This window comes from Oratosquilla oratoria, chromosome 21 (assembly GCF_046742065.1).
Source record: "Oratosquilla oratoria isolate Oo_2021 chromosome 21, ASM4674206v1, whole genome shotgun sequence".
Lineage (NCBI taxonomy): Eukaryota > Metazoa > Arthropoda > Malacostraca > Stomatopoda > Squillidae > Oratosquilla > Oratosquilla oratoria.
The window spans coordinates 43,654,225-43,664,780 of NC_134797.1; the positions used below are offsets into that span (position 1 = coordinate 43,654,225).

General features: G+C 40.6%; 1 protein-coding gene across 1 annotated transcript; it reads left to right on the plus strand.

Moving 5' to 3' along the window:
- LOC143037109 (uncharacterized) lies at positions 1–3,312 on the plus strand. The gene is made up of 3 exons (XM_076205224.1): positions 1–142; positions 2,112–2,116; positions 2,905–3,312. The coding sequence occupies exons 1-3, from the start codon at positions 1–3 to the stop codon at positions 3,310–3,312; spliced, it is 555 nt and encodes a 184-aa protein (XP_076061339.1).
- The last annotated feature ends 7,244 nt before the right edge of the window (positions 3,313–10,556 follow it).

The window sequence follows — 10,556 nt, forward strand, 5'->3', positions numbered from 1 at the left end:
ATGTACTCGGTCAACGGTATCGATAACCAAAGAAACTTTGTCGACGTCCAAAGAAGGCATCGTCAGGGTAAGGTCATCTTAGGACGTCTCTATGAACACTCAGTTGAGCCGTATTTCACATGTAAAGACCCATGGCTCTCAGGTAACTGACACCAACCACCAAGTTGGCCCGTAAGTGATTCCTAGAGCTATTGTGTTATTCGGGTAAGTCTAGATGAAGTATTCGGTGTTTTGTGTGTGGTGATTGGATATGGGTCAATTTGCAGCTGTAGCTAGACCTACTTTGTGTTGGCATATTTCTAAAGACGGTGGGATAAACGTAGACGTGGTAGTGCAGTTCTTGCTTGTCGTGGAAGGGATTTCTCAATAGGGCAAGTGCCTTGCGTCGTTTGATGGTGTGCGTAGTTATCTTTATATCCTTTTACACTTCAAATAAGGAGTTGGGTGCCTATCCAAGATGTCGACAACGAGGATGATTATCCTAATCTGATCTATGTAATCTGCCTGGTTTCCATGTATATTTACTGTAAGTTCAGACAATTGGGATAGGTGTATGACTATAGGTCATAAGTGCGCTACGATTTTCTTAGGCATATTGATATACTGGCTTATGATAGCAAAGGAGGACGACATGGGCATGTTATGAGCCTTAGGTATCTATTCAACTATTTTATTTAAGAATCGTCACAACATACGTTCTTAATAGAATGAACATACAATTGTTGTTTATGAGTTCGTCCCACTAGCTCTGATTGATGATAGACTTTTGAGGTTCGGGCGACTCGAACGTCGTTATGATGCTGACAAAGATGTCTTACTTATTCTTTGTTTATTCTGGTCTCTATGGCTGTTTATCTGTCTTCGTCCGGCAAAAGGAATATGTATATGAATCATAGAGGTCAGACCATCAGCATTAGCGAGATCGGTTTATGTGAGAGATGAAGAAAAGTCCTTATGAAATTGAAAGGATACTTGTGTATGAAAGGGACATTGTCAGTGATCCAAACGATAGCGGTACCAATTCAAGTGCCCCATCTACTTTCTCTAATGCAGAAATGCAATGAGATGTTTTGAGGTCGTTACTTATCGTTGTCTACTTTGGTTAAAAAGTGGAGTTGTATTTAGTATATTCTTCATTCATGTACTTTACACGTATTCGAGTCGAATTTTATAAGTTATTTTATAAGTTGTATTTAGTATATTCTTCATTCATGTACTTTACACTTATTCGAGTCGAATTTCATAAGTTACTTTTGACACCGTTGACCTAATTTCTCTAGTTCCTTGATCCCCTAGACCAGTGGTTCCCAAACTTTCTTACTTGACGCTACCTTTTTGCTTCCAGTAGACCCGCACGCCCTCACTCCCCCTTTTGTTCATGTGAAATGATTCTTGCATTTATTTCTTAGTATTGTTCAGGAAAACATATTTCTGCTTGTATTAAATTTTGATAATGAAAGCCACTCAAACAAATAATAGTACATCCCAGAGACATTTTTCTAAGTAACTAAAAATGAAACATTTGGTTGAAAGGGAGCAAAAAAAAAAAGTTTGAACATTAGCAAACTGGCAAAATTGACTTGCAATTTTAAGAATAGGCCATTTGAAAACATGGCATATAATATTTGGAAAGACTCAGGAGACTAAGGCACAGTTTATGAACTAATTTAGTGAGATGGATGCTGCTGCTTCTTCCTCACAAGATTAGAAATTCTCGGATTGAAGTATTGGGAGTTTATGACGAATCCCTCAGTGGCGTCAGTGTGGTTGGTAACGGTGACGTGTCCAAAACGTGTAAGAAGAACTAGCTTAATAGAAAACGGGTTGGAGCGACTACTGTAATTATACTTTGCATGTATGTAATGGGAGATATTTGTTCTTTGAATGATTTTATTATTCTAATTAAATATTTTTGAGCAGATGACTTCACGCCCCCCTTGTATCCTCCTCACGCCTCCCTAGGGGGGCGTGCCCCCCTAGTTTGGGAATCACTGCCCTAGATGATTTGAATACCATTTGTTTTTGCGAAAAACTTAGTATCGTTAGTAAATTTGAAGGTTGTAGATTGAAGTCCCCAGCTGATATCCCTGATATAAGTATATTGTGAACAGAGCAGGCATAGAACGTTACCCTGGGAAACTCCACCGGTAACATATTTAAATCTAGAGGTTTTACATTGAGAGTGAGTCACAGTCTACAAAATTTCAACTATTTTTTAATGCAGCTTATGAAGCTACTTCTTATTCCATACCAGATATATTGAATGTAAAATATTGTTTTTGTCACGGTCTGATATCGTTGCACTTTTATTTTCTAAAATTATAGAAGTATATTCACGCTTGAATGTTACATCGCACGACCTTTTCTCATATTTGCCTACAGAATTCCACCATCAGGGCCATTTTTTTCCTCGCCCTATTTCTACTCCAGACACAAAAGGCCACTCTTCCAACAAAGGGTCACTGAGCACTGCCACATTCATTTTTCTTGTTGCAAAGCTGCTATCAATCATCTTTTTACTATAACTCGTTTGACATCCATACACATTCAATACTCTGTTACTAAGGATTTGGGTAAGTTGTCCTCCAGGATATTTTCATTTTGCTCTTTTGGTTTTCCTTGGTCCTGAAAGTGAAGGACGAGGGAAGCCACAAAATAGCGACAACGTGAGAGACTACGCCCCCTCCTCCTCCTCCCCTTCCCGTGACGTCACAGGCCTCCGTGTATATATAGAGCGTGGTAACATTTCCCTGGGTATCACACACTCCCGACATGTCTCTCAAGGTAGTCTTTTCGTATCTTGTATTATCTTGTATAGGAGATATTCTAAAGCTCCAGTTGGCTGAAACCTCCGACTGTAGTGTGCGAAATGTTACGTTAATATTTGTAATTTGTCTGTTATAGGTTGCTGTCTTGTTCGCCCTCGTGGCCCTTGCCGTGGCAAGGCCTGACAAACTCCCCACCTACTCGTACTCTCCCCCAAGCCAGGAGGACTCCCACGAGTCCCTAGACATCTTCGAGACTCCCAAGTACGAGTTCACCCACGCCGTCAAGGATGAAGAAACCGCCAACGACTTCGGCCACCAGGAGGCTCGAGATGACGAGCACACTCAGGGCTCGTACTACGTGCAGCTCTCCGACGGACGCCTGCAGAAGGTGACCTACTACGTGGACGGAGACTCTGGCTTCATTGCCGAGGTCAGCTATGAGGGTGAGGCCCGCTACCCCGAACCCGACTCGAGCGAGGAAAGATTCTACGCCGCTCCTGCTCCATCCCCTCCTCAGTCTCTCTACGGAGCTCCCAGCAAGTAAGGACACCACCAAGGAGATTACATGACCGCAACCGAAGAGACCTAACGATAAAACATCTATTTATTGTAAATAAAGCCATGTAACAAATGTAATATTGCAATTTTACTTATATACCCTTATCCGCATTTAAGAAAGATTTAGGTGCCTCATCCCCATCCACCATATTGGTAGCGAGGATGGTTATCTTAAGAGCTTTGATCTTCCTTATGTATTTGGTTTGTCTGTGACTTTAGAGATCTGGAGTAGATGCATGACTGTCAGTTATCAGTACCTTACAAATTACCGAAGAATATCTTTTACTGCACTAAGAAAGCTGTTTTATTCCTTGAGGTTTCGTTTCGGAAATGGATTTACACACGTATCATCTAGGTCGACCACCTGGTATCGAGAGATAAGTTTTTGTGGGAAAAGTAAAATCTGTATGAAAATGTAGGGATATTTGTGTATATAAGAGGTGAACGATGCAGAGAGAGGAGTGAAACTCGTGTCGATATTAACCAACAGAAGCAAGAAAAAGAATCAGAGACATACTTGCAGAGAAAGGTAGAATATGTAAATATTCTTACTCAGAAGACGGTATGTACAACGAGATATGGGAGTTATGTGTCGAATTCGGTGTTCATGTTTGGTGTGGAGCCTTTGAAGATGACTGGAGTCTAGTTTATATTTATGTTCGTCGAGTGGATGGATGATGACTCATATAGAATCCTGAGTGTATCCCAGTGTAAAAATAAGGATAATTAAGGATTTGGCAGTGAGGACTAAGGTCAGAGTATTGTACCTCATGTAAGTTAAATAATGAAGCTCCAACCACGTCCTTTTTGACTTGAAAACATTCAAGGTATAATACCAACTCTACCCCGCATGCGGAGGGCCAAACATCCGCTTTACTTTCCTGCAAAGGGAGAGGAGATTGCCATATCTCCAAACAAATTCTTTAGATGTTCTCGGTCAACGGTATCGACAACCAAAGAAACTTTCTCGACGTCCAAAGAAAACATCGTCAGGGTAAGGTCATCATAGGACGTCTCTATGAACACTAAGTTGAGCCGTATTTCACATGTATCTTACATGTGAAATATGGCTCAACTTAGACCCATGGCTCTCAGGTAACCGATACCAACCACCAAGTTGGCCTGTAAGTCATTCCTAGAGATATTGTGTTTTCCGGATAAGGCTTGATGAAGTATTCGTTGTCTTGTGTGTGGTGATTACATGCGAGTCCATTTGCATCTGTGGCTAGACCTACTTTGTGTTGGCCTATTTCTAAAGACGGTGGGCTAGACGTAGTTCTTGCTTGTCGTGGAAGGGATTTCTCAATAGGGCAAGTGCCTTGTGTCGTTTGATAGTGTGCTGAGTTATATATATATCCTTTTACACTTCAAATAAGGATTTGGGTGCCTGCATCATCCCTATCCAAGATGTTGAGAACGAGGATAATTATCCTAATTTGATTTATCTAATCTGCATGGTTTCCATGCATATCTAAATCAAGACAATTGGTATAGGTGTATGACTATAAAGTACGTTACGAATTTCTTAGGCATATTAATATATTGCCTCATGATAGCAGAGGAAGCTGAGATGGGTATGTTATGACCTACATGTTTTTATTTAATTATTTAATTTTTAGGTATCGTCACAACATATTTTTTAATGAAATGAACATACAAGTGTTGTTTATGAGTTCATCCAACTAGTACTAATTGATGACAGACTTTTGAGGTCCGGGTGACTCGTAGGTCGTTATGATGTTGACAAAGATATCTTGGAGGTTATTTTTTCATTAATCTGGTCTCTGCGGCTGTTTATCTTTCTTCGTCCGGTAAAAAGAATATGGATGTGGATCATAGAGGTCAGACCATCTGCGTTGGCGAGATCGGTTTTTGTGAGAGATGAAGAAAAGTCCTTATGAAAATGAAAGAATACTTGTGTATGAAAGGGGCATTGCTAGTGAGCCAAAAGATAGCGGTACCAATTACGAAAAACTTAGTATCGTCAGTGAATTTGGAGGCTGTAGATTGAAGTCCACAGCTGATATCACTGATATATACTGTGAACACAGCAGACCTACAACGGAACCCTGGGAAACTCCACCGGTAACATATTTAAATCTAGAGGTTTTACCGTTGAGAACAACTCACAGTCTACAAAATTTCAACTAGTTTTCAATGCAGCTTATGAAGCTACTTCTCTTTTCATACCAAGTGATTTCAGTCTCTCGTGCAGGACACTGTGAAAAGCTTTTGTCACGGTCTGATATCGTTGCATTCTTATCTTCTAAATGGATATTATATCGCACGACCTTTTCCCATGTTTGCCTACATAATTCCAGATGTCATTTCCATCCAGTTACGCACTGACACATCTCCTCAGGGCCATTTCTTCTTTTCTTGACTCTCTTTCTGCTCCAGACACAAACGACCACTCTTGGAAACTCGAACTCTCATCTCTTTTTGAACAAAGGTTCACTGAACACTGCCACATTCATTTTTCTTATTGTAAGGTTGCTACCAATATCCTCCTTGTTAGTATCAATTTTTTCACATCCATACACATTCGGAGGCTCTATTACTACGGATCTGGGTAAGCTGTCCTCCAGGATATTTTCTTTTGGCTTTTCATCTTTTCATTTTCCTTTATCCTAAAAGTGAAAACAGAAGGAAACAAACAAAAAGTGACACAGTAGAGACCACACTCTCCACCTCCTCTTCACGTGACGTCACAGGCCTCCGTGTATATATAGAGCGTGGTAATATCTCGTTGGCTACCACACACTCTCGAGTCCATTTGCATCTGTGGCTAGACCTACTTTGTGTTGGCCTATTTCTAAAGACGGTGGGCTAGACGTAGTTCTTGCTTGTCGTGGAAGGGATTTCTCAATAGGGCAAGTGCCTTGTGTCGTTTGATAGTGTGCTGAGTTATATATATATCCTTTTACACTTCAAATAAGGATTTGGGTGCCTGCATCATCCCTATCCAAGATGTTGAGAACGAGGATAATTATCCTTATATCTAAATCCAGACAATTGGTATAGGTGTATGACTATAAAGTACGTTACGAATTTCTTAGGCATATTAATATACTGGCTTATGATAGCAAAGGAAGCTGAGATGGGTATGTTATGACCTACATGTTTTTATTTAATTATTTAATTTTTTAGCTATCGTCACAACATATTTTTTAATGAAATGAACATGCAATTGTTGTTTATGAGTTCATCAAACTAGTACTAATTGATGAGAGACTTTTGAGGTCTGGGTGACTCGTAGGTCGTTATGATGCTGATCTTACTTCGTCCGGTAAAAAGAATATGGATGTGGATCATAGAGGTCAGACCATCTGCGTTGGAGAGATTGATTTTTCTGAGAGATGAAGAAAAGTCCCTATGAAAATGAAAGAATACTTGTGTATGAAAGGGGCATTGCTAGTGAGCCAAAAGATAGCGCTACCAATTACGAAAAACTTAGTATCGTCAGTGAATTTGGAGGCTGTAGATTGAAGTCCACAGCTGATATCACTGATATATACTGTGAACACAGCAGACCTACAACGGAACCCTGGGAAACTCCACCGGTAGAGGTTTTACCGTTGAGAACAACTCACAGTCTACAAAATTTCAACTAGTTTTCAATGCAGCTTATGAAGCTACTTCTCTTTTCATACCAAGTGATTTCAGTCTCTCGTGCAGGACACTGTGAAAAGCTTTTGTCACGGTCTGATATCGTTGCATTCTTATCTTCTAAATGGATATTATATCGCACGACCTTTTCCCATGTTTGCCTACATAATTCCAGATGTCATTTCCATCCAGTTACGCACTGACACATCTCCTCAGGGCCATTTCTTCTTTTCTTGACTCTCTTCCTGCTCCAGACACAAACGACCACTCTTGGAAACTCGAACTCTCATCTCTTTTTGAACAAAGGGTCACTGAACACTGCCACATTCATTTTTCTTATTGTAAGGTTGCTACCAATATACCAATATCCTCCTTGTTAGTATCAATTTTTTCACATCCATACACATTCGGAGGCTCTATTACTACGGATCTGGGTAAGCTGTCCTCCAGGATATTTTCTTTTGCCTTTTCATCTTTTCGTTTTCCTTTATCCTAAAAGTGAAAACAGAAGGAAACAAACAAAAAGTGACACAGTAGAGACCACACTCTCCACCTCCTCCTCTTCACGTGACGTCACAGGCCTCCGTGTATATATAGAGCGTGGTAATATCTCGTTGGCTACCACACACTCCCGACATGTCTCTCAAGGTAGTGCTCCCGTCTTTTGTGTAAGAAATAGTCTTCAGTTACTGTCGACTGAAGCCTCCGATTCCATTGTGCGAAATGTTACGTTAAGAGTTATAATTTGTCTGTTATAGGTTGCTGTCTTGTTCGCCCTCGTGGCCCTTGCCGTGGCAAGGCCTGACAAACTCCCCACCTACTCGTACTCTCCCCCAAGCCAGGAGGACTCCCACGAGTCCCTAGACATCTTCGAGACTCCCAAGTACGAGTTCACCCACGCCGTCAAGGATGAAGAAACCGCCAACGACTTCGGCCACCAGGAGGCTCGAGATGACGAGCACACCCAGGGCTCGTACTACGTGCAGCTCTCCGACGGACGCCTGCAGAAGGTGACCTACTACGTGGACGGAGACTCTGGCTTCATTGCCGAGGTCAGCTACGAGGGTGAGGCCCGCTACCCCGAGCCCGACTCGAGCGAGGAAAGATTCTACGCTGCTCCTGCTCCATCCCCTCCTCAGTCTCTCTACGGAGCTCCCAGCAAGTAAGGACACCACCAAGGAGATTACATGACCTCAACCGAAGAGACGCAACGATGAAATATCTATTTATTGTGAATACAAACATGTAACAATATGTAATATTGCCATTTTTATTTCTATACCCTTATTCGCATAAAAAGATAATACTTGGGTGCCTTCCTCGTCCTCATCCACCATATTGGTAGCGAGGATGGTTATCTTAAGAGCTTTGATCTACCTGATGTATTTGGTTTGTCTATGACTTTAGATATCTGGAATAGATACATGACTGTCAGTTATCGGTACCTTACGAATTACTGAAGAATCTATTGGAGTAAGAGAGCAAAGGAAGTAGTGACATATGAGTTATTTCATTCCTTGAGGTTTCGTTCGGCGAAATGTATATAGACATGTATCTAAGTCGACTACCCGGTCTTGCGAGATCAATTATTGTGGGGAAAGAAAGAAAAGTCTATAGGAAAACAAAGTGGTAGTTGTGTATATAAAAAGTTAATGCTAGTGAACGATATCATGAAGTCTTTATTCATTTACATTTTGCGGCTTAGGAGGCAGGGAGAGGAGTGAGATTCGCTTCGATATTAACCAACAAAAGTGAGAAAAAGGATCAGAAACAGTTGTAGAGAAAGACAGAAATGTGTAAATATTCTTAGAAGAAAACCGAAACGAGGATATACAGTCAGAAAGTTAGAAATGAGAATTTTAGTAAAAAGAAAAATGTGTGTGTGTTTTCACTTGTGAGCTTGTTCGTGTGAAGTGTATGTATGAGTTATAAACTCGTTTGAGTTCCTGCGTTTAGCAGTGAGTATTATGTTGAGCTCTCATATTCATACGATGATTGTTACAAACCTCTCTAAAATACCAAAGGTTCACCGGCCTTGTGAAGTTCAGAGGCTTGTAATATTAAGAATATTATTAAAGTGCTGTAGTATCAATGGGAACCTTTAGGCCCCATGTCTATAACTGGGTTCAGACAGTCAAGAAAATGGATTAAGGTCGTCACCAGGACACCGTGAAAAATCAAACTATCTGAACTTTAAAGAAATATAATTAGATAAATTTAGAATTATGAAAATTAATAAAAGAGAGAGTGACATGAAAATACTATAACAAATAGGATACACAATTACAATTAAACAAACATGATTTTACGTAACAATACATCTGACTTGTGATTAACATAATAGCATAAAAGAATCAAGTTCAAAAGTTTTAACGGGATTGATCAGACGTAAGACCGGTTCACAGGTCACTAAACATTTTTGAAATATTAAGTTAATCCTAAGCCCCAAAAACTACATCACTCCGCGCACACTGAATGGTAGACTACTAAACTAAGCCCTACTTAACCTGTCTCACTGCTATGATATCAAGGGAGAAGGTACCAACCTGAGTGATGGCAGTCGATTTTTAATCTGCCCGGTGAGATAGCTCTAGACAGGGCCTGAAGACAACCTCACACCTTGTTGGTCAATCGTATAGACTACTTCACCTTTATGTGACGAGGCAATACGCTCGTAGCTCAATGGATAATACAAGGGGGGGTGGGTTACCTAGCCTGACGAGCCTACATTGTTACTTTCCTGATTGGACCCGGTCTTTGGTCTGTTTACGCGGGAAATACAATGAACCATTCTTACGTCACGACCTATGACGTAGCAGAGGCGCATGCGCAATGGACACTTGAAACAATCACAATAATTATTACAAATGAAAACCATACTTTACATTAAGAAATACATATGATATAGAGTAAAGAAAACAATACCTTACGGTGACACAAGATTCGGTCATAATTAAAATAGCATAGTACGAACATACGTAACATGAGACATGATATTTCCTCGCAAATGATAATAATGATAATATGCAATGAATACGTCAGAAGGATGATTTCCTTGTAGAAACAAGAAAAATTAAGGAATTGGCAATGAGGCGTAGGGCCAAAGTATTGTACTTCCTGAAAGTGAAAGAATAAAGCTCCATCCACATCCTTTTTGACTTGAAACCATACACGGCATAATACCAAGTATACCTCGCATGCGGAGGGCCAAACATCCGCTTTACTTTCCTGCGAAGGGAGAAGAGATTGCCATATCTCCAAGAAATTGTTTAGATGTACTCGGTCAACGGTATCGACAACCAAAGGAACTTCGTCGACGTCCGAAGAAAACCTCATCAGTTAAGGTCATCATGGAACGTTTCTACGAACACCGAGCTCAGCCGTACTTCGCATGTAAGAGAACCATGGGTTTTTGGGTAACCGACACCATCCACCAAGTTGACCCATAAGTCATTCCTTGAGATATTGTGTTATCTGGGTAAGGCTAGATGAAGTATTCGGTGTTTTGTGTGTGGTAATTGGATATGGGTCAATTTGCAGCTGTGGCTAGACCTACTTTGTGTTGGCATGGTTTTAAAAATGGTGGGCTAAACGTAGACGTGGTAGTGCAGTTCTTGCTTG